The 24,946-nt window shown below is 41.3% G+C and overlaps 1 protein-coding gene across 3 annotated transcripts; it reads right to left on the bottom strand.

Moving 5' to 3' along the window:
• Nucleotides 1-195: 195 nt before the first annotated feature.
• On the bottom strand, nt 196-24,339 carry eif4g1a (eukaryotic translation initiation factor 4 gamma, 1a). Of its 3 annotated transcripts, none has more exons than XM_058623190.1 (32): nt 23,898-24,339; nt 21,267-21,392; nt 21,096-21,182; nt 20,850-20,882; nt 17,328-17,348; nt 16,848-17,030; nt 16,014-16,113; nt 13,135-13,328; nt 12,846-12,938; nt 11,889-11,964; nt 10,820-11,791; nt 10,486-10,571; nt 10,201-10,378; nt 9,717-9,850; nt 8,909-9,028; nt 8,393-8,782; nt 8,076-8,222; nt 7,720-7,953; nt 6,764-6,868; nt 5,953-6,255; nt 5,707-5,824; nt 5,518-5,620; nt 4,855-5,222; nt 4,628-4,749; nt 4,362-4,534; nt 4,116-4,241; nt 3,797-3,878; nt 3,557-3,655; nt 3,152-3,292; nt 2,846-2,927; nt 2,164-2,304; nt 196-1,693 (listed from the first exon to the last, which is right to left on the bottom strand). In XM_058623190.1, exons 2-32 carry the CDS (start codon nt 21,339-21,341, stop codon nt 1,512-1,514), a joined length of 5,268 nt encoding a protein of 1,755 aa, XP_058479173.1. In that variant the 5' UTR covers nt 21,342-21,392; nt 23,898-24,339; the 3' UTR covers nt 196-1,511. The 3 variants fall into 3 exon arrangements, with proteins under 3 accessions (XP_058479173.1, XP_058479189.1, XP_058479180.1); XM_058623206.1 differs by having other exon boundaries at nt 13,177-13,328; XM_058623197.1 differs by lacking the exons at nt 17,328-17,348; nt 20,850-20,882 and having other exon boundaries at nt 13,177-13,328; nt 23,898-24,338.
• Nucleotides 24,340-24,946: the final 607 nt, after the last annotated feature.

Below are 24,946 nucleotides of genomic sequence, written 5' to 3'. Positions count from 1 at the left end.
TTCATGAATACAGTCGGCACACGCATACTTTGAGCTTTTATGACACACAAACTACTTCAACTGGATCATCTTGGCCGACACTCGGCGTTATTACTTAGGCCAGTATCACAACGATGTGTCCCTGCTATGACAAAAACCACATAATGTACCACAAAACAAACAGGTTTCACACAAACTTGTACAAAACTCTGCGCAGCAACTTAGTAAGTCCTTTATTTGCAATGTTCCGTTACCTTACCTTTCCAGTTTCAGATGCAAAGGAAGCAATAATTTCTTAAATAAAGAAAGCAAAAAAAAAAAAAATGTATTTACAAAATTCCAATAAAACTAATAATCAATGGATTATCTAAAGCACCTCTCTGCATCTGGACAACTGCTGTTGGAAAAGGATACACTGCAATTATAACAGCAATTCATTGTTTCTGAAAAATAAAACTGGAAAAAAAGTTGTTTTTTTGTATTATGTATTTACAGAACGCTCCTGAAATGAGTTTCCACTTAAAGTAGAAAAGGCTTTCGGATCATTTCTGTTTTCGTTTTTTTTTTTTTCCTAACTTTTATATATTTCATCAAGTCAATTTTCTGTAGATTTCAAGTTTTCATGGTAACTGTCATTTAAGTGCCCTCTACTACAGCTCAGGTGTGAGTACAGAAGAGGTAAAGATGAGGAGTCAGTCAGTGTGGTTTCACTACTGGGGATGGGTGAGGATGGCTTAGAGGAAGCATTAAGACCAACCCCGAGTAGTCGAGGTCAACATCAGTCCTCTGTCTCTGTCCACAAGTTCATGATAGGAAAGGGGAAGAGAAAATAGACAACCTTTTCTTTAAAAACCTCCATCTGTCAAATTTAGTTCATATTCATTTTTTCTAGCAACATTTCATCCACCTGTATAATTAATAGAAACACACTTCAGTCATGCTGCACACTCCAGTTATGGACAAAGACGAAGAAGAGCAGTGTCTGCGCTGAACACACCTTATGGCAAGATGACATGTAGTGGGGGGGAATCCACTACACCACATGCACTGCTGTTTATTATCGCAGATCACATGTCAGGCATGATGTGTAATGATCTATAACCATAGAAAAGCAGCCTGGTTTGTTATATTGTGCCAAAAAAAATTCGTAGTGATTGTGGAATACTTGCACACCGTCACCTTGCTTTTTCAGTTCAAGTTGTTTATCGATACTTGACCCCCCCCCCCCCAACATCGTCTTTTGACGCACTCGCACTTAAATTTCAGAGGCCCATGTGTTTTTGATATTAACGAGTATTCTTATCCGTTTCAGGCATTGCAATCTTTCAGGTCTGGTTCTGACTCACTGTGACAAGCAGGTGAGGGAATAATGAGGGTAGAGAGACATGACAGTTTTTTCCGAGTCCACCACTCCATGAAAAGACCAACTAATAAAGATTTATCCTCACTGAGGATTTATTCGAGTCTGCCTCTCTGGCAATATTGTCCCCGCCTAGCCAAAAGAGGGGGCGGCAGCAGTCAGCTTGCTCCTTTTATTCCTTGTCAGACTCCTCCTCTGCCTCACGGAGCCAGGTGAAGAAGGCGGTGACGGATTTCAAGGCCACACCTTTGCCCGTTTGCTCCGCAGGATCTTTGCTGGATTCCCATTTGTAGAAGGCCTCTTCTTTGATGACGTCCTCGTCGTACAAGGCATCGAAGAACATCCGCAGCAGGTCTGCACAGACAGAACGCAGGTGAGCACTGGTCAGACCAGGGTGAGGGAAACAGGGGAACACAGCTGGCAGAGAGTCATGTCAGTGCAGCAAAAAACACTTGATCTATCTTTTTGATTTACTACACGATCTTGAATGCAACCATCAACAGACTGGTAATTTTGCATTTCATTGATAGATGTAATTTTGTTGTCAAAGAATTATATATATATATATATAAAAAAGTATAGAGTTTCTGCAGTGTATTTGACTTAAAGACACAATAAACTCATTCAACACTGACAGCAATTATCACTGCTACTTCTTTGAAATGCACTGTTCAGAATGTGAACATAAATCTTTATTGGGTATGAAAATATTGTTTTCGGAACATCTAAGCTACTGCATTGGAGGGTGTTTATTGAATTGTATAACATCTGTGTGCAGTAACACTTAACGACCAGCAGAGGCAGAGTAATGACAGGACACTCACTGGCAGGCTGCTCCATGTGTACCATCAAAGCCTGGAGGGCGTAAAGGGCCTGCAGCTCTTTCTGCTCATCGCTCAGGTATTTCTGCAGCAAACTGGCTCTCTGATTGATCTGACTTGGATCCACTCTGTACGGGTTGTCGCCTGAGAAATGCAGTAAGAAACATTTGTACAGGATTAAACTGAAACATGGAGAATTTACATTGCTGCTGTAATGTGGAAAGACCATAAGCTAAACATAAAAATGAATGTAGTCATCAGGATTGAAAAATGAATCCTTAAAAAAAAGTAAGTATGACAGAAGACGACATTTGCCGCCTGGTGGAAAATCGTTTGAATGTTAGTCTACTACTCACTGATTCAAATGCAAGTAAACATTTTTCTGGGGGTTCTATAGAACACCAGTTTTGTAAATGTATCCATTCGGAGGAAAATAGACCATAAAACATGGCGTTAACAGCTGGCATCATCCAACAGATGTCTGGTTATAGTCAACGTCTGTAAATTTCGGTTTACAAAAACAGTCATGGTTCCGTTCAAATCGCACATCTTGAGCCTTCAAAATGGGAATTTATTTTGCAACCAAAAGACAACATTCATTCTCATATATGGTCTATGGGAGAGACTAACAAGGCAAAGTTATAGTGCGAGACAAACAGCTATGTGCTGTATGACTCATACTTACAAATGATGGCAGACTGGCACAGTGATGTCATCAGTGCTCTTATGAACTGGTTGGAGGCTGCCTGCTGCTCGTCCAAATTAGCCTGAAGGAAAAAAAAAAAATTGTACTTGAATTAAGGCCTTTGCACACTTAACTTGTGTTTGTGCCATTTATTCACACGTTAATACCATTGTCCTTTTAATCTGTATCCAATCAAGCTGTCACATTAGTGACAGAAATGCACTGAGCGATATACACATTGCTGTTGACGTGCAAATGCATTTAATTTTAATATGTATTTAATAAAACTCTGCATGGAATATTTACCTCAACCCAGTCTCTGATGCGCTGGTTGCTGGCCTTGTCCTGAAGGAGTCTGTCGAGCTGTTTGCCGAGGTCTTCTCCAGTGAGGACTTTCTTCTCCACTTCCACCAACTCTGCCTCTTCCCCTACTGTGAAATCCACTTTCTGCAATGCATAAAAGAGTTTGAAAATACTCTTGGTAATCCAACCATAAATTGCATGTATGGAAATTATTATTTGCTATAAATATTGGCAGAATAAAACACGTTATGTTTCTGTATAAACGCTTACAGGCATGGATTTATTTCCCCATGTCTTCAAAGAAATCTACATAAATAGAATTAAGAATACCACCTATCCCTAAGACATACTTGATCAGAAAACTTTGAAGTGGTTGTTTTTGGTTATGTGTGTTTATCTTCCACAGACCTGCTCAGTGACAAACTTGTTGACGTCTTCATTCTTGGGCAAGAAGTCATTCCAGTTCAGCCCAGCGTCTGTCCACATGTATCCGACCTTCTTAGGGGTCTAATAGGGGACAAAACAAACCACACATCAACTCTATGCACATTATGGAGGGACATTTTTTGCTGGTCAGAGAAAACACAACTTTAAGAGTGAATGTTGAGGAATACAGGATTAGATTTTTGAGATTTAGGCAGGACGTACCATTTCTTTGCAGAGCAACTTGAGGATCTGTACCAGCAGAACACCAGCCTTCCCCTGAGGCAAGAGAGGCTTCGAGATCTCCCTGAGAACACAATTACACTGAATTAAACTTCTCATTTCATCGAAACCAATTTTCTGTTTTATTTGCCATAATTAAAGTTAATACATTTTTGTACGGGATATTGTGACCCACATTTGACAGCAAATTTAAGATTGTTAATGAATCACATTCAAGCACCTTTCAAACAACCTGTAGGCGTATTAAATAAGTCCATAAGTCTAACTCAATGTGACAGTAGAGCATCATCACACAGCTCACCTGAAGAGCTGTCCCATAGGGATACCTCCTTCATGGAGCATGGGGGAAATGAGCTCAGCCAGGTAGAGCCAGATATGAGGTATATCTATGGCAATGTCTTCTGCTGATTCCAGGATCTCTTCTAACCTACAACATCCAAAAACACAGAGCACTCAACCTCACCTTCATGACAGATTTGCCAACAGTTAAACATGAATACATAAATCATCCATTAAAAAATATATATATATTCCATCATGGGCTCACCCTTTGTAGTATTGCTGTGCTGGCAACGTTCCTGCCTTGACGAGTTGGTGTAGCAACAGGCCCGTGTGCTCTCTAGCGATTGTGCTGCGCTCAAGTGTAGACTCCACGCCACTCCGCACAAACACATACAGCAGCGAGGCACTGTTGAGCTCTAACACACACTGCAGTGCCTCCTACAGGACAAAGAGGAGAGATGGTGGTCATTTCTTGAGACAGCCTGATTACATGCAAGTATTTAAATACAATTCAGTGTCAGATGTTTCTACCTTCAAGTCATTGATGTGAAGGTATTCTTCAATGATGGCGCTTGTTTTTTTCTCCACCTCCTCCTCAGTCAGAGAAGGTTTGGGAAGAGAAGGAGGAGGAGTGGGAGCACTCTCACGCTTGGCTGAAAGGGATAAAAAAAAAAATACATGTTAAAGCTCAGTCCCTCTAACTTCATCTAGATCTGCAATTCTACTTCAGGTTTAATTTAGCTATAGGGGCATCATACCTGGGAGAGCTTTGCTTGGACCCCGGTCTTTGCTTCCCCGGTCTCTGCTTCCCTGGTCTTTGCTTCCTCTGTCCCGGCTTCCCCTGTCCCGGCTTCCCCTGTCCCGGCTTCCCCTGTCCCGGCTTCCCCTGTCCCGGTCGTCAGTCATACTGGCGACACGACGCACAGCCTCAGTTGTGGCCCTGCTGTCTCCACCCCTGCCACCACGCTCCTGCGACTCTCTGCTGAAGCTCCTCTTGGTGATTTGGTTACGATTGCTCCTGTCGTCACGACCTTCCTGTCCCTCATTGCGATCAAATCGGTCAAAGCGGTCCCGCTCGCGGTCGCCTCGGTCTCTGTCACCACCACGCTCACGACTGGAGCTTGACCTTGAAGTTGCGAATAAGACAACATTCCACGTCATTGCACAGTTTTCTTCAGTATATAATTACCTGACGCTATGAGTTTGTGTTGTAGTTTATGTTGTAGAGTAGGAGCAAGTCCTTTTGTACATAGTCCACCCATGTTGCATCGTCATGTTTACACAGAAACCCAAATGCCATCCTCAAGGGATATTGACCATCTGGTCCTTTGTTTTAAAGTAAATACAAATACTAGAAACTTGAAATAGGTTTCATCAGTCACGCAGCAATAAAATTAAGCACAGGAGAGAAAAATAAATACCTCTGAGGAACTCTGCGATCAGGTTCTGTTGAAGACAACTGTGAACCAGACTGCTGCAGAGCAGAGAAACGGTTGAGGGTGCTGGTCGCTGGACGACCAGAATCTGACAAGGAGCAAAAAAAAAAGAGACAGATTAACCCCCAATACACTTCATTAACTGTTCAGTTTACTTAAAGAAAAGTGGTTTACCCTGCTCTCCACTAGCTGGTTTAGCACCAGTCCCTCCACTGCTGCCTTTGCCCCAGCTACCCCACATGCCTTTGCCTCCTGGAGCCAACAGTTGATTATTAAAGTCCAGGACACCAGGCTGCAAGGACCAAAAAAGATGAAAAAGGAGAAAGCTTACAAGACCATTTAGGTACAAATTAATATACAAAGTGTTGCAATCGGAATACAGTCTGCGAAAAGCTGAAGAACTTGGAGAAAGTAAGTTACCTTTGTGATTTTGCTAAGGCGGGTAGTGTCAATGGGTCTGTTCTTGGAGATGGGCACCGTGTTCCATCCCTCGTCCTGAGGCTGGCTAAGACGGCTTCCTCCCGGTGTGTGAGATCGGCCCCCCATGCCTCCACCCATTCTGCCTCCGCCTCCACCTCCACCTCCGCCTCCTCCTCCCTCTTTCTTGGACATGATCTGCTGCTGGACTTTGATCTGTTCCCTGTGCTCCTCCAACTCTGCCTCCTTGTGGATTTGGTCGATTGTTTTAGGACCCTGCTCTCCTCTCCGCGGCACCCAGTTATTCTGTGGTTCAGAGATGGGAGATTATTAATGTTAACATGTTCGCACACCAGAATACGGTCCTCTTGACATGGCTCTCATGAGATTTCCACATTTCCAGTAAAAAGGAGCTATGAGGGAGTGTCTTGTCATCATATTGATGGATATTAAAAAGTAGCCCATACTGCTAAATGGGCATGACAGCTATGACACAGCATGAAGACCTATCCAACACGAAATCCATGTTTGTGGTGCTGAAGAGAAGTGAATGGAGAAATGTAAGCTCATCCCAGCGATGGAGTTAATGCATATAGATGGTACATTGGGTTGAGCGGGGTACCAAAAGAATTATACAGCACTGAATTGGATTCAAAGTAGCCCAGTACTAGTAGTTATCAAGATACATAGTGAGGTTTAGTTGACATTTCAAGCAACATATGTGATAAAAGGGACTAAAATGTTGATTTTGATGTCATGGGGTCTTGTATCCATCTTCATACTTTAACATAATGTGGATGAAATTGATATTTACCCTCCTAAGGTCCAAGACATCCTGCAGCATGAAACGGATTCTGGATGAGGTCTTTTTCTCTTTGATGATCTTGTCCATCTGGTGGAAATACTGATCCATACGAGGCTGAAATTGACAAAAAAAACCTTTTGACTCATGGCTATTATGACATGTATATGAATAAGCAGGTGCTCATGCAACTCATGCAATAACATTGCTGAATATTCTGATGACCACGTCACTTGTAATAAATTAAGAGATGCCAATAAAAGTGTTTTGTTAAGAATTAATACTTACAGATTAAAATAAACAGAAACACAAAAAGAAACTGGTTTTTTTTTGTTTTTCCTTTTAATTAGGGATTTTGTAGAAAGCTATTTTTATTGCAAAGTGCAAAAGGTTTGTAGGAAGTGATAGTCAGTCCGGCTGATGTTCATGCATGTCTTTCCATTTTCTTTTTAACTGCACCGTATAGATCCTCATAACCACTCGGTTGCATTATTAATACTTCAATGTCATTTATAATAAAGGACATTTCCACAGCCGCAGTGCGTGCTTCACGGACGTCGCCACTGCTGCAGCACAGCTGTGTTACCCATTCGATGGGGTACAAGTGATGGTGCGGTCACATGCGCTGATATCTCAGTATGTTTTTTGTAACGTTTTGAGAAACATTTCACTCATAGTTACACTCCGTGTGTGCTCACACATGAGATATAGAACTTGGGCAGGAAAAAAGGAGAGGAGAGAAATGAAAAAACGCTCTACAAAACAAACATTGACCTAAAATAAAACAAGTGTTTCTCCAAATGAAATAATGGAGGAAACACTGAGCCCGTTACCATCATATTAGGGAAAGTGTGAAAGTTGAGATGCAAGGTACGTTGCACACTGCAGGTGCACACGGCCTGGTACTCACTAAAGTCATCATGGGAAACAAATTAAAATTGATACATTTAAGTTCAGGCTTTGCATACCTTGGCCTTTTCAAAGTCAAGATCTTTCCCAATGGTAGAGAGCAGCCTACAGAGACACTCCAGAGACTCCTCATCATGATTCTTTAGCAGTTTTACAACACAGTCGTGCATGATGGCCTCTGTCAGCATCTTCAGCTTGAAGAGCTCGCCGATGAACTTTATGTTACCCAAAGAGCGGCGGCGGGCCTGGTCTCTGGCCTCTTCCAGCTCCGCCTTCAAACGGTCACGTATTTCCTGCAAGAAGACATCAAGTAGGTGTTTGGTGCTTGGGGTCAGTGGTAAAATGATCAGTTTATAGAAAAAGGATAGACTATGATAGTTGGCATTGTGATCTAAGAAAAAAAATTGCAATATACATCTTTGCAAGCCTCCAACTCCTTTTGCTTCTTCTCAAAGATCTCATCATCATCCTGGTCCTTTTCAAACTCCTTCTGACAGCGGTTAAGCAGCATTTTACGAAAGTTGGCATAAGCTCCTGGCTTGTCTGAAGTGGGGACTTTCAACTGAAGGAGGAAAACAGTAAGTACAATTAGTACATTTTAATTAATAAATACGTTTCATCTCATGAATAATTAAATGACCTAAAATTAAGTTTAAAATGTCTAATAGAAAACTTTCATTCATCATAGGAGCAAATACAAGCACATGATTCAGGTACAGTCACATGACTTACTCCCATAAGGCAGCGGCACATGTTGGCGTAGGCCACGGAGAAGTTGGGCTCCGAGATGGCCTTCTCAAAAATGAGGTCAATGGCTCCCTTCAGTCTCTCCTCAGTATCTATCGGTAGATCTGTCACCTGTTTCATCAGATCCTGAAACTTTTGAGGAGTCAACTTGTTGAGGATACTACGCAGACGCTTGAGTAGCTCCTGGGTCTTGGACAGCTCACTGCCATCATCTTCGGGTTCCTCTACAGCACGGCTGCGAGTGGGCTTCTTCCCTGTGGGCTTCCATGCATTCTCAGCCTTGTTGAGATGTACATCATCACTGAGGGACATACTGCTTATGATTTTCCTGGGCTCCTTACGCTGACCCTGCTGGGAGCGACGTGGTCCAGGAGGCTGAAAGGAAGGCAGGGGATGAACCTTAGCCAAGGGTTAATCTTACATCAAATACACAAGAAGGGGTAGTAAGCCTTCTTTTTTAAAGTCCACCACCCCAGAAAGAAACAAAAGAAATGTACTCACCGGGCCTCGTGGTCCTCCCACTGATCTGCTTCCAAGATTACCCAAATACGAGGGAGTAAAATCTGGACCAACACTCATAAGTCGAGCTGGGTCAACAGGTCGCATGGGAGTCTTGTTCACCTAAAGTTATAGTAAGAAATCGGATGACATCTCATTGCTCATACACAAGAAAAACTGAGTTAAAAACATACTTCAATGCAGCTGCAATCTGAATCATCGCCCATTTGTCCATGTTTTCACTGTGAAACTACACTAAAAAAATTCTTAAAACACTGCCAGGATGTCTACATGAAATGTCTAGTTGATCCCGCACCATCCTGACACTTCCTCTAACCAGATGCAATAAGCATCCATCCCATCCAAATGTCCAGGTTTGAGTATCTGCCGATATCAGTCCGCTAGTCATTTTAGACCTTTTAAACTCTGAAGATGTTAACACACTTGTGCAGAGTCATCTTAAGCCATTACACTAATAATTCTCAAACTAACACATTATTCTCTTAAAAAATCTGAAGAGCTCTTGCATGTGAAGAACCAGATTTCTTCCTTATATCCAAGCCCCACATCATTTACAAAATCTGACCCCCACCAACCTTAAACCATCTGCAAACCTATTGCCCTCAGCTATGGGCCTCATTCTCTAGCCCCTGCTGGTCAAGTGGAATTCAGTGTGTATTTCAGCTTGTGTTAGTCAAGAATATTATATAGAACTACATCTGCATGTGAGAAAAAAAAATTCAGAATGCAGTGCACAAATACAACTGAGGCTCATTCAGTCCACAGCAAATTCAGGCAAATTGTCACCTACCTTGTCTAGGACTACATCACTGATGGTAGGCAGGCCATCAGGTTTGTTCATACTGGCACTGATAAACTGGAAGCCTAGGAGGAAATCCCTGTCGTACTGCTTCTTCTCTTCTGGGTTTATCGGCTTCCATTGTTCTAATGGATGTTAGAGAAATGTGTAAAAAGAAGATCAAATGTTATGTGAAAACAATCTACAGGACACAAGCTCGAGAACACACTGAAACGGATTTATGTACAGCTTTGTAACAACAGAAAAACAAAAGGGAATGGTTGCCTTTAAGACTACAGTCCGATTGGTATCATCTCTGAATGTGAAAAAAAAAAATAAGTCACCAGGAATTACGAAATTACAAAATCCTGCTTAGTGTAACTTTAAAAAAAAATAAAAATAATTGTGTGTGTTTGTTTTTCTTTAATTTGCTGCTAAGCATTCAAGTACATCAAAATTGTGCTGTTGTTCATTCTGAATCTTAGTGATAATTTACCTTCTTTGTACTTGTATTTCTGCTCAGTTGTCTCAGATGTGGCTTTGGGTCCGTCAGGCTCTGCATTCTGCTTGTCTTCTTGCTCTTCCCAAGTCTCATCTGCAGTCACAGTGGGAGGCTCAGCTGGAGCAACAGGGACAGGGGTTGCCTGAGTTGACGAGGGTTCAGAAACGGGCTCCTGCGGCAAACATAACAGGAGAGACGAGTAAACAGCATGTCATGTTTGAAAAAGAAATATCCATAAATGTTACTGAAACTACTGAGATCATCTGGGTTGATACACACATCTGTGAATGCATCCAGGAGGTCCCCAATGGCCTTTTTGTTGAGCTCCTTCATGTTTCTCCTCTTCTTTGGCAGAGACTGAGCTGCTTCAAAGAAAGGACAAAGTTCTCACTTTAAAATAGTACACAGAAATACTAGTTGGAATGCAACATCAATGCTTCATGCTTTGTCCATCGAGTTTTTTATCATGAGTATGACAACAAAACATGACATTTCACAATATCAATATGCTGCAAAGCTCAGAACCTGCATCCAAGTAAATTCAGTAATGGAAACTCCAAAATGACAATACTAGTGTAAAATGTACATTACACATTGATCAGTTCTACTGTACCTTGCATAGTAGCTTCCTCTGTAGGGCAGCTCACCGGGGTGGGGGGGACATCCTCACTTTTCTCCTTCTCATCTTCTCCCTCCTTCTCCTCCTCCACCTCTTCCTGGGTTGGTGCTGCCATCTTACCCACAGGTGTGGATTCCTGAGATTGAGTAGCGTCAGGTTTGTCAAGGGGTGTAGTGTCAGTAAGTGCCACATCCTCAGATAGTGCCTCAATGTCTTGGGGAAGGCCATTAGAAAGAGGAGGTTCTTCTGTTCCATCTAGAGTGGGTTCAGGTTCGGGCTTGGGTTCGAGTTCGGGTTCGGGTTCAGGTTCAGGTTCAGTTTCAGGTGCAGGTTCAGGTTCAGGTGCAGGTGCAGGTTCAGGTTCAGGTTCAGGTTCAGGTGCAGCATTTTGAGTCTGTGGAGCAGCAGGTTCCTGTGCAGAGGGTGGAGGCGGGGACATTTCAATTGCTGTCTTTGCAACTGCTTCTTCCTTTTCCACTTTAACAGGGGCAACTATTGCTGCAACTTCAACTTCAACTTCAACTGCAGGCTCCAACTTTGGGCTGGCCACCCGCTCTTCTTTCACTACTTGGGTTGTCCTTTCTTCCTTTTCTGGTACCTTCTCAGGTGGAACTGGAACAGCAGGTGATACCTCCATTTTGACAGGTGCCTCTTGTTCTGCTAATGATGCTGAGGGGCTGGCAGGAGCATCTACTGTGTCACCAGCTTTAGTAATGTCTTTATGTTCCACTTCAGTAGGGGGAGTAGATGCTACAGCAGGAGGTGGGGGAGAGGGAGACTGATGGTCCTCTATTAATGTGGATGGAACGCCAGTAGCAGCTGTGGAGGCCACAGATTGAGTGACTAATTCAGCGCACACTGTCATCTGGCTGCACGTTTCCTGTTTGGGCTCCACCACAGGCTCCGTCTCTGCTGTTGGAGGAGGTGGAGGAGTATCAGCGCTAGCAGGAGGCTCCATGTCTTCATCTTGATCATAACACAAAAGAAATGATCACATAAGTAGTCCATAAAAAAAATCTGAATACCACTAGAATTTGTTCTATGCAAACAAAAATGACCTCACCTTGGCTCGTCACTGTGGTGGCAGGCTGTACAACTTCACCGTTGGTCTGAGCAGGACTTAAATCTGTTGTGGAGGCCTACAATCCCAAAAAAACAACGTATTAAGCAACAATGGAAAAGCAAAAAGTTGCCAGTTCAATAAGTATATCTACACTCAATGAAGATCATAAGAAAATGCCTGCAATTAAAGAGGAATTGTGGTATTATTTGACCTGGGCCCTTTGTGTTATAAATGTGGGTGCGCATGTGAATAGTACTTAAAAAAGGTGTCTTAAGTTGGTTCAGTAGCTTGCACCAGGCGGCAATGGCTGCAGTGTAATCTTACGGGGCAAAACTAGTTGTAAGTACTATTCACATACACACCCACATTTATAAACATAGAGCCCAGGTTGAAAAATACCAGAATTTCCCTTTAACCATGAAGCTTATCATTTCTCATTCATGCTCACAGCAGAGCTAAATATGAAAAGAAATATGCCTCATCAACATCTATGATTATTTGAAATGGTGTGATGTGAAAACATGTTCAACCACCTTGGTAAGGAATAAATATTGATATATAATGGAACATTATATCATCCAGCTTTGACATTTCCGTCAATGTGGACTTTTTCTAAAAAGCAACACATCTTGTATCTTACAAAATGTTAACAGTGATTGTGTTTCTAAAGTTACCCACTTTTATCATCATCTTAATGAATCGGTATCAAGTATTTATACTACAACCTATACAATACTTACACACAAGCTACAGGTTCATCAGTTAAGCCTTTCTCAGTTTTATTGGCTTTTTCACTTAGATTTCCCACACATGTCCTACACTTAGTCAGTAGCATGGCTGACACCAATATTTCAAAAAAGGAAACTTCAGTTAAATAAGTAACAATCCATCCAACCTAATCTCTTTAACTGTACACATAACACTGCTTTGCTCAGAGTAAAAGATGAGAGAGAATACCTGTGGAGGAGTTGGGGTGGTGGTGGACCTTCCACCTGACATAATCTCCTCTGTGATGTCACGTCCGCCCTGGTTGGGATCTCGTATTGTTATCTATCAGGTGAAATGACAAACACTGGTTAAGTATGTAACATAATCCTACGGACCAAATGTAAGGATCAGGTCACCACTGATCTAGAGCTGCCACTAAACATACAGTAATTACTACTGTTATTTTGAAGGACAAGAGAAAGTTCCACATGAAACAGACAATACACTCTCTCCCCCTCTATTCAAAAATTTCTTTGACCTCAGACAAGAGATGTGTTGCTCTTTTGTTGTGACACACTACCGGTTTACGTTCTCGCTTTAGTTGGCCTTGTGACTGTGCCGGTGGCTGCTGAGGAGGCGGGGCTTGTTGCTGTTGCTGAGGGGTGTTGATCAAGACTGGTGCAGGCTGAACAGATGGAGGGTACTGTGGCTGAGCTGGGTAGTATGCTCCAGCTGTAAGGATAGAATGAAAAAGAACAGCATGAATGAGAAGGCAATAAAACTTCACCATAGTTTCACATTAAAGGCCAAGACCCATTTCTCCTGTGGTTATGACCAAAAATGAATTTGACACATTTTCTTAAATCCCTGGCAGGCAGTCGGTAGGTATTATGCATGTAATTATTGTAAAACGGACTCCACGGTGTTGCCATGTACATTAGCCTTTTGCCAACTACTGCCTGTAAAATCTAGAGCTTTTTAGAAAAAGAACATAATTGCACCATTTATGTAACCAATTATTTTTACATTCCTTATCTGTATTATACAACAGTCGAAACTTCCTTGGTGCCTCAGTCAATACTGTCTTTTTACATCTAAGTGTCCCAGACGCTTCTTACACAGCCCTGTTGGTCTTGACACTCTGTCGTCTGAGGACATTTTCTCTTAGTAACAGAAAAAAAAAATTATGAAATTCATACAATTTATTGTGATACAAGGATTTCAACATTTCACACACTAACATTCTTTCTCACCTCACTCACTCAAAACACACACACACTCTCTTATCCACTAACTCAGACCCTCACTCTCTCTCCCTCAACCACACATGATAATCAGTCTGTTAACAACCATAGCAAACCAAGTTTAAAAAACAGAATCTGACATAGTTTCATACAACCGACAGAACCGGTTCTTCTGTTGACCCTGAGGCCATTGTCAAACAGGTAGCCTCTTCAGCTTACTGGTCTCCTCTCCCTTCTAAGTCACATAACATGCACCCATCTCTCAAGTCATGCAACGTGTGCTACGTGTTGCTTTCAAGTCATGCGCGTGTGTAATCGCAGCCTTGCAGTTAGAAAATCTCATTATATCATATTACATTATCACAAAAGCAATTTATCATTCAGCCCTAGTAAAATCCATGTCAGTTTCACAGCTATTTTGACATCACACACACACACACACACACACACACACACACACACACACACACTAATTAAAACAAACACTGTCACCTGTACATTAATATGCTGTGCACAAAATTAAATGCCTGCATTACTGACCGTAAATATTCTGATATTATAAATGTTGCATTGTAATAAATGACATTAAAAATCCAGATAAATTCTTTAAATGTCTGTAAACTGTATTTTACTTTTTCAAAGTTACTATTTGGGCACAACTCAGGGTGTCATTGTGATTATTTGCAAGTGAAAAGATGCATTTATTTTTAAGAAATATAATTATGTTGAATTGTTTTAATAGGTTCTACTGGTCATTGTGGTTTAAAAAGGTTAAATTACATGCATCCATACGGCACAAATTTATAAGTGAGATGCTACGCTTATGATGGGTGCTCGATGACTGGTTGAAAGCAAGTACACGACTAAAGGTGTCCTTGTGTTCATTTTGTGGATACCTCACGAAATTCTGTGCTTCACTTTTTTTCTGTGATTTCTAATCATTTTAGATCACAGATTAGAATGAATTACGATTCATATTTTACACACACACACACACAAAACACACATTAACAATGCTAGTGAAGACAACAAGTGCTACTGAAGCCAAACAAGCACACACTACTCACCGGGGTAGCGCTGAGGGGTGAGAGGAGCACCGTGGAGAGAGAGACGGCTGTTCTCTCGCCCGCCCCCTCTCCCCCCACCACCCCGCCTCTCCCTCGCAGCAAGAGAGGGCTCTGAACCAACGCAGCAAAGGAGAGGAAGAGAGAGGAAAGTAAGAAGAGAGGGCAGGAGGAGACAGATGCAGAATGAGTTAATGAGAGGATCCAGAGGAAGCAGGGTGTTAACAGGGTTCCATGAAATGAATAAAGCCCTGGCTTGAATCTTTCCTCATATTCCTGGACACATCTTATTCTTGTATGCAGAAAAGGTTGAAATATAGGTAAACTCTGAAGTTAATTTCATGTGAGTGCGTATTGTATAAGTCAATGAAATATGGGATTGTAATATGTGCCTCCAAAAAAAAAGGAAGAATATTTATCCTTCTTGATTGTAGAAGAAAAAGAGACCTAGATCAGACCTAGTGTGCTGGGGCAGCGTTTTCCAATAATGTTACGTGAAAAAAAATAATCGCAGTGGTTACAGTCCTGCTAGAATTCTTGCCTTACACTTGTGTCCATCCCCACATATAATTTTAAATGTTCATTGGAGGGGGCCGGATTACAAGAGAAATAGCTGATCGTCCCAAAATGGTAAAATAATAGTTGGGAATGCAGTCATCTCATTCGTCCATGACACCAGATAAGTGAGGACAGATGTGCACACTTCAGACAACCCATCTCTTACAGTTCTAAAAGTCATTTCATGGAACCTGTGAGGCAGTGTCAGGAGAGACTACAGGCAGAAAGAACAAGGACCAAAGCAAAACTAAGCCAGACCACATGCAACTGGCATTTCACCATATACTGCAGGGTTTTGACCCAGAAAGACAAAAAAAACAACCAACCAGCCAGGCAAAACCATGACACACACCCAGCAAAGAACAAGTGGGAAAACGTGTACCAATGGATACCAACTGAAAGCAAATGCCTCGACATAAGATGTCAATACAAGTCAGGTTTCTGATAGTTAAGCAACATTCAAGAAAGAAACTGAAAAAAATGCATCATGTTAATTATGTTTCTGGTTGTGCTTGGTTGTTATTGTTTTGTCTTAAGCAAAAACCCCTTACCATAAGCGGGGTATTCGGCAGGACTGGTTCCAGGATAAAAGCCTGCCGTACCACTGGTCACAGGATACTGCTGAGTAGGAGGCATGTATTGGGCCCGGTACTGCAGAAATAAAATGAAAAGTCTGAGAAAACAACACATTCACATTGCCCATTCTTTGGCACATTTACTCATTCATACTGTTTTCAGTGTCTGCTAGAACAGGTTTACGTGTTGTAATGTTCAAATACACAATGTGTCTCACGCATAAATTACTGCTGTGACTAAAATGCCCACCTCTCAAAAAGTCCTGCTTTTCTGATTGACCAGGTGGTCTATTGTTTGTGATTGGCCCACCCCTAGATCGTGTGTTGGAAATCACACCCCTTAACTAGAGGCTTCCATAGCACAATAGCGTTCTACAATGTCAGTTGAGCTAAAATGGTTGGCAGACATATTGGTATTAGTAACTAGTAACGTCAAAGACCTAGTTGAAAAAACAGGAATAAAATAAGATGATTTGTAAATGGGTGGTTTGCTGTAACGTGCCGTTTCTACTGCTGCTGTATGACAAACTGCACCTCTGGGATGATAAAGATAACTTTGAAATGAGGCACAGGCAAATTTTAGGTTTTTTTCCCTCCCTTTCCTGCAGACTTTGGCCTTTCAACCCTTCTCATTTTATTGAAAAATATATATTCAAAACATTTCCATAATAAATTAATTTCCCCAAATATGCCTTTAAGTGTATGTGAATCCCCTGAAAAAGGAATTATACAAAATATGTTGTGCTGGGCAACACAGTAAATGATGTGCCACTTAATGCAACACATCTAAGTTTATTTATATAAACCAACCTGTCCATGAGGGGGGATGAAGTACCCCTGAGGTGAACCAGCAAAAGACAGCTGAGGCTGGGAGATCATCATCATCTGGGAGCCGGGCTGATAGACATGAGCAGGTCCAACGGGCCGAGGGCCACTACTTGTTTGTACTCTTGGAGCACTGGTGGCCATGGCTGGTCGGTTTGGATAGTAGGTCTGGAGACAAGGAGGAGGGAAAGGAAGAATGAAGACTTCAACCTAACACAAGCAAACTTTTGCAGTGCGTGTATGTGTGTACATCTAGTGTCTTTACTATGGCAGCCACAACCAAATCATTAGAATATAGCAGCCCCCAGTTGGAAGCAATGCACACAGCAAATTCCAATGTGTACAGAAAGTTTAGTTCCTGGGTTATATTAAGTCAGTTAAGTGTGGATGTCAGGTCTCCCTGCCACACTGAGGTTAGCCCAAATTAAAAAAAAAGGAGAGGGGGACGAAAATAAAAGCCGTTACCTGCAGAGCTCTGTATCCACCCTTCAGCCGCGCAACACATGAGCAGAGAGCAAGAGAGTGAGATTAAGGTGAAAATGAGGACAAGACAACAGACAATGTGGAAGGTTGGGATTATATGGTGTAAGAAAGAGGATGAAAGGCAGCAGTGCATGTCTCAGTTATGAACAATAAGCTTGGACAACCACAGCTGGACATACATACAAGTCTATACAGATCTTTGCACAAATACAACTGTATACACATCGTTACATACAAGTAGGATGTTGGGTTCCAGTATTAGAGATTAAAGATACATTTTAAGGGCTACATATGCACATCAAAACAGATGATGGAATGCTGCAGGTACCAAAAAACAAATCAAACTATATAAGTGACTAAATCAGGCATCTGTGTCAATGTAATTCAAGTGAAATTTGTTTTGAGTATGACTAATGAAATGATTTCAAGCATAAATGACTAAAAACAGCAAGCTTTGTGTTTCTATTTGAGGACTGCATTGGGATAGGGTAAAAAAGAAAAGAAAAGAAAAAGGCCAGTCTGACATATGGAGACTTCTCTATTGCCGAGATTCTCAAACCTGGGATTTCTACCCGTGCACAAAATAAATTAGCCTCATATGAAATGCACCAATCTCACAAAATATCACAATATCAGCCCAATTTTCTTTAAAACAGATTCACATGACTTGATAAGGGCTGAGAGCTTTTTCTTACAGCTCAAAGCTGATGCAGTCCACATAGGCTGCAGTTTCCCCATTGCATGGTATCTGTTCAGTTTTGTCATTTTGCCATACAGCACCACAGTGAATTGGAAATTAAACAATCATTAAAGTTAACTCTCAGCTTTAATTTGAGGTATTGGGGAAAACAAAAACAAAAAAATCGCATTGACCATTTTTATACATTATGGTCCATTTTCAGGGGCTCAGAAAGAATTGTTTTGAAGGTGAAGAAAAACCCCTTTGCAACATCCAGCCAAGTCCACACACTTGAAAAGATAGGTGTGTCAACGTCAGTCTACAATCAAGAAATGCCTTCATGAATGTAAATACAGGGAGAGGGTTTTATAACAAGTTGCAAACCACTGATAACATTCAAGAACAGGAAGGCTAGATTAGAATTTGCAAAAAAAGAAGCATTCGAGTCCAGGAAAGACTCTCTGGACAGACCAAAGATGAACTTGAACCAGAATGATGGGAAGAGAAAAGTGCAGAGAAGAAAAGGAACAGCTCATGATGCAAAGCATACCACTTCATCAGTCAAACACGGAGGAGGCAGTGTTATAGTATGGGCATGCATGACTGCCAGTGGACCAAGCTCACTTGTGTTTATTGATGATGTGACTGCTGATAGAAGTAACAGGATGACTTCTGAAGTGTACGCGGCTAGCTTCTCTGCTCAGATTCAGTTTTATGCTGCAAAACCGACAGCATTTCACATTACAGATGGACAATGACCCAAAACATATTGCAAAAGCAACACAAGAGCTTTTGAAAGCAATGAAATGGAATGTTCTTCAGTGACCAAGTCAGTCACCTGATATCATGCTTTTCAGTTACTGAAGACTAAATGGAGTGCAGAAAGACCCACAAACAAGCAGCATCTACAGCAGCTGCATTTAACACCACTTCTTCACTGACCCTCTTTTTGGGGTCCCTGTTCGAAAATGACATTCCAAAATAAATAGAGTATATCTCTGCAATTACAAGCTCTATGTGAATTATCTTACAAAATAAAGATAACACTTGTGAGATTCCACCACAAGTGAATGCAGATGGGACCCACCATAAACAAAAAATGTTTTCCCTCGCCCAAAGAAATATTGCATTTTAAAATACACTTTTCAAAAATGGTCAAAATAAATTTTTCTCTGGAGCCATCTGGTGGATTGAAAGCTCGTTTTAATCCTCTAAACCAATAGAATCAGGCTGCGGTATCCGAATGCATGTAGCTCTGTTTTTTTTTTTTTTTTTTACATTATTACTCTGATTCTCTGGTGCCGCTTTTCAGTGTTTACACTGTTATGGTGTTTCCGGCTCATGTTGGTTTGATCAATTGGCGTTAAGTCTGTGTTTGGTGAACATAAGCAAAGTTTTGCTTGTATGAGCTTTTAGCCGAGTTTCTGAGCTTTCTGTGGGTATGCTGCATGTCAAGAATGATCAAAGGTGAACATGCCCTTGATACGTATGTGCCACAGTGAGTGAGTCTGCCCCAGGTATCGGGGCATCCGGGAAGGGATGTCCATGGTTCAATACTTTTAAAGTATTAAAAGAAGCCTTTAATATATCATGATTTGAGTATATTTCATTATTTCTGAGCCCCTGAAAATGGACAGTAATGTATAAAATTGCTTAATAATAATAAAATAATTCCTCAACAGTTAATGTGATTCTTTTGTTCAATACCTCAAATTAAAGCTGCAAGTCCACACTTTAATCACATCTTGATTGTTTCATTTTCAATTCATTGTGGTGGTGTACACTGTCAAAATGACTAAATGTGTCTTTGTCCAAATATATGGACCCAACTGTATAAAACAGGAAATTCCAAGGCAATGTGTAACAACCACACCAAAAACTGATTATCATTTCAAAAGAGCCATCTGTTCTGCTACAAAAAGCTCTTCTGATTAAGCAACAGCAGTGCAAAAACAGAGGAAAAAGTCAGACTTAATGTGGAAAAAACATCAAACAGTCAAAAGTTAAGCACAATTAAATAATTGGGGGAAGGAATCATGAAGACTACAGTGCAGAGAAATACTACATCTTAGCTTCACAGCTATCTGATTGCAGCTGCACGCATTTGACAGGCACAGTTGCCACCAGTGAACCAACCTGTCACTGAGCCAACAATAGTGACTGGCATAGTTAAAAACTAAAAAAGAATATTATCAATAAAGTAAGGAAAAGGTGAGAATGAACAGCTTTTTTTTCCCTGTAACAACTCCTGGCAGATCCTCTCATTCTCTCCCCAATCACTGCTCTATTGTGACTGATGGAAATGGGAAAGAGAAGAATTAAGTAATTTGTCATGTGTGATATCCCGATGAACACATTTATATTATCGTCATTGTTTGCATTGAGAATGTGAGCGAGAGTGGTCTGGACAGTTGGACGGACACACACTACAGGAGTATTGGTCAGGAATCTTAACAAGACAGGGATTAAGAAAATTGACCCACACGGGGCTCTCGTCACTATCACGATATGTGTGGTGGTACACCGACTTGAAAATTGCAGAGAAGCATGGACATTATCCAACAATAAAAAAAATCCACTAATGTGCAAATGCATGATGAAAAAAAAAAAATGACGTAGGACATCTGCTTTTTAAAATAATGTGACCCTCTATGTATCCTAAAAGAAAAACACTTGACGCTTTGCTGGAACTCAGCAAAATTAAGTCATCTTTTAGTCTTTACAGTGTTCTTATCTAAATCTCCAAAATGCGGTCTTGAAAGCATGCATTCAAGCAAGTAGGTGGGGGGGGGGGGGGGGTGTAAGAAAAAGAGGGGTGTTAGTACCTGTTGGTGTAAAGTACGAGGCCCTGCAGCAAACTGGGAGGACAGCAGAAGAGAAGAAAAGAATCAAGATTGACACTCAAGGAGAAAGAACAGGCAAATACAAGCACACATACAAAGATTTAGCCAAAGCCTTATAGCAAGAGAAGCCATGTGAAAGTGCAGAAGAGGGATGGTTCTCATACAAGGGAAAACCCTACTTTATAGACTGAATACAAAAACCCTAGCAAAAAGAGCAGCAAAAAATACCTGTCTTGGCTGTGGTGCTGAGTTCATTTGTGGAGGTGGAGGGGTGGCAAAAACAAGAGAAGGGGGCTGTCCAGGGCCGTAGGCAGCCTAGAAGAAAGAATAGAGGATGAATAGATAGTACCACACTAACCTCCCAAAATCACTTGAAATATATAAGTCTCTGACTCTCACCTGTGTTAGTCCAGGGGAGGGGGATGGGTTTGGGACAGAAGGGGGTCCCGTTATAGGCTGTGGTGGTTTGTTCATTTCACGCTCTTTTGTGGTTCTGCATCAGGGTGGCGTTGTGTTGCCAGCCTTCTTAAGACAGACAGGAGAAAGACATGGAAAAAGAACAGAACTGTAAATAAGCAAAGTAACAATCAAAGGCAATTGGATGAAATTGCTTTCAATTCAAGAAATACTTTCGATAATAGTACATTTCAATTACTAATTTAAAAAAAATCAGACGAGTATGAAAACATGCACCATAGTGTGATAACATGTGACCACCATTAAGGGTGTGGTCTATGGTTTCGACCGTGATAACAGCACTTCTAGTAGACTAGTATATAGACACAGGTTCTGGAATGATGTCTTTTGAACATTTCATGTTAATATGCTTGGCAGATAGAATAGAATGAGTGTCATATGGTTATAAAATGAATGGGAAGGAGGGGGACTCCTCTACAGCTGATCAAAACTACACAGCTAAACATGCTTTGAAAATCACAAACCTGAATGATCACAGCTTGGCCAAAGTGCAAATAGCTAAAATAACAGGGATGACCTATAGTGTTTTAAAGATCTTCTTCCAGCCTGTGTGACTAGTACCAACCCAGTTAAATTGCTCTGGATTTCACTGAATTTAGGATATAAAGACTGTCTATCCACAACAACTGTTTATAAGTTGCAAACTATATATTAAAAAAAATCCCCATACACACCAAAGCACTCATTTATCAAAGCCAATTAAATAGTTTGACTTTGATATGGTCAATTATCTGTATGTATATATCACTTTTCTAGTCTTGACTACTCAAAGCTGTCTTGCATTTCAGTTTCAGTCACACTTTCATGCAGCGCAGCATTTTTTTTATCACACATCTTTTATACCCATTCACACTCCGCCGGCACAGCCTCTAGGGGCATTGTGTGGTTAAATGTTTTGCCCAGGGACACAACGGCATGTAGACTAGTGGAGCCAGGAATCAAACCCTTGGCCTTCCAATTGAAAGACAACCCGCTCTTCGTTGCCCACATGACTGTTTTGGGATTGAACAGAAACCACATATCACTTACTCTTCCAGTGTTCATACTCCTACTTTCTGCAGCTGGACATTTATGAACAGTTGAACCCCAAAATTTCACATCTTGAACATTTCTCTCAATGGGATGGTCTTTAAGGAACAGTGGGGTGGATAATTATAATGATAATTTTCTGGTTTCTGACATCTTAACCTAAACCTATATTCAGTGGTGTGACCCGCAATAATTCAGGTAAAAGTTAATTTACCCAGTTAACAGAGGCCAAGTCACTCGAAGGAAAATACATTTTTAATCTCAACAAGGTTTTTACCTGATTAAATAAAAGGATATATAACAGAAGCTAGTGCAAATAGCTTTGGCTAGCTACATGTGCCAATAATCAATTCAATGGCCCAGTAGTGAATTTAATGAACATAATGTCCATAATTTTATTTTAAACCCGACTGCAGTTATTTCCTCGAAATGAATTCTTGTTATACTGGTGCTGGAATAGTGAAGACATGGTAATGCTTTTAAAAACTATTGAACACTACTAGCAGACGTGTCATACACATCCACCTGCTGGTAGAGGGAGCCATCATTAGCTGCTAGCTGGTAACCATGCCTCTTTTCGACGGGGCATCAGTGCACAAAACTACCATATGGTTCTGTAATTGGTGGCGGCGAACAGCATTATAAGCAAGCGTTTGAAATGACGTATTCTACGAAAAGATTCCCACTGCATCTTGTCAAAGTTATATCACGTAAGCAATTCCAATGGCCTGCTAAGAAGACCGTCCGCAGCAGAGCAGGTTAAATCGCTAGCCATCAGCCGGCTAACGTTACGTGTCCCACTATCAGACATCTCGCTACGTGGCTCAATGCCGAGTTTGAGTTCAATCTTCAAGTACACACGGGGCTAATGATTTCAGTAATCAGTCTGGCTATGTCTTTACTAACAGAAACACAAGAACACAAAATAATGTTATGGCAGGAATGTGGTTACACTTGACCCCGATTTAAGTTAGAGTTGCACTATTGTTGGTTAGCGTTAGCGGTTTAGCCCAACCCTGTCCACCGGGGTGTATTTAATTACAGGCCCAAAAAGTTTTAAGGCCACAAATCATCAACCTGGTAAACATCTAAAGGTGTAGTTGGTCAATGGGGCTTTAAAAACAATTAATGATTGCTTCACATTACCACCTGGTGTCAAAACATCGCGTTTAAACCACGAATCAGTTAGCAATAGGGCTAAATCCCAGCTACATGACGAAACTCGGGTTGACAACGGTAACCATTCGCCAAGAAAGCAAAGTAACCCTGGCTGTCACCTTAGCTACCATTCTCTTGGCGTTAGCAAAGCGCCTTTCTCTGACTTTAAATCGTCACCGAAATGACATCAATACGTCCAGGTAATTTTGACTTTATCCGTGTCCGTACTTTGGTCGACATTGGTGGAGCAGCCCGTCCAGCGTGTTAGCTGACAGCCGCTGGGGCCTGCTAACATTAGCTAGCCTGCGTGCCTTTGACAGAAGTGAAGTCAGGCTCCAGTGCACTAGATGCTAGTTTTATTCTTACCGGTAATGAGTAGTGAATATGGAGGATGGTTAACTCGGGGTCTGCCTCTGATCAGATCGGTCTCCTGTTAGTGAAAGAAGCTGTGTGGTTGTTTCCTTGTCCTTTACTCCAAAAGGAAAAGTGATGCCCTTTCTTGGCTAACTGTTTTAGCGTGCTAGTTAGCTAACCGGCAGCCGGGGTGAGTGCCTCTCCTGCTGTCACTTCGCTTTAAATCCCCGGGCGTGCGAAATTGACAGTGCTCAAAATCAAACAATATAGTACTTGGGGAGTACTACAGACAACTCCGACGGACCCCTAAAAAGCCTCTGGACCGTAGGTCCATGATCAAGGCGTGGATGGTGACGGATTGCCGGTTCGGTACGTGCACCACTGTCCTGTACTGAGGCTTAGAACGAGGCCATAGCGCAGTGTTTCTCGTCTGTGGAGCCGGTGCGCCTCCAAGTCGCATGGGCAACTTCCGGGGAAATTAAAATGTAATGCAGTTTCCTTGGTCATGTGACACGCGCTTCTGTCACTGTCACGCCACACTTCAAAATGATTGTGTTCATGGCATTGGACACTTTTAGCCATTTTTAATATTTAATAGTCAGGCACGTAGCCCTAGTACATTTCGTTCTTGTATTATGAATATGTCAGATATACATAATGACGTTCGGCAATAGTCATTTCAGTTACGCAAATGGCGTAACTGAATGTGTTTGTGGTTTCTCATTACAGATATTTTCGATTAATTTTACATTTGCACAATGTGAATTTTTGATAACCGAAATTAAAGCATGTAATTTCGATTTGATATATTTACAGTTTCATTCTGATCAGCCTTAATACATGTTCAATATATCTTTAGGTCCCCCACAATTGTAATAAATTAAATTACTGTCAATAAGTCCTTTTAACTTACTTTGAATACACATACCACTTATTGTCTGTCCCTGTTGTTTTATTATAACTATTACTTGTTCTTTTAATTAATGAAATGAAATTAATGCATTTCATTTCTCCCTCAAAACTGCCCAGTTATTAGTAAGGTGGAAGAGGGAACAAGCATA

This window comes from Solea solea, chromosome 1, assembly GCF_958295425.1.
Source record: "Solea solea chromosome 1, fSolSol10.1, whole genome shotgun sequence".
NCBI lineage: Eukaryota > Metazoa > Chordata > Actinopteri > Pleuronectiformes > Soleidae > Solea > Solea solea.
The sequence above is the reverse complement of the archived record's forward strand: the minus strand, read 5'-3'. Positions and strand labels throughout refer to the sequence as shown.

Coding starts and splice junctions, on each gene's coding strand:
- eif4g1a (XM_058623190.1), bottom strand. CDS start 21,341: ATGAACAAACCACCACAGCCTATAACGGGACCCCCTTCTGTCCCAAAC. Junction 8,783..8,908: donor TGGGAGGACCACGAGGCCCG/GTGAGTACATTT, acceptor CCTTCCTTTCAG/CCTCCTGGACCACGTCGCTC. Junction 4,535..4,627: donor TTCACATCAATGACTTGAAG/GTAGAAACATCT, acceptor TTTGTCCTGTAG/GAGGCACTGCAGTGTGTGTT.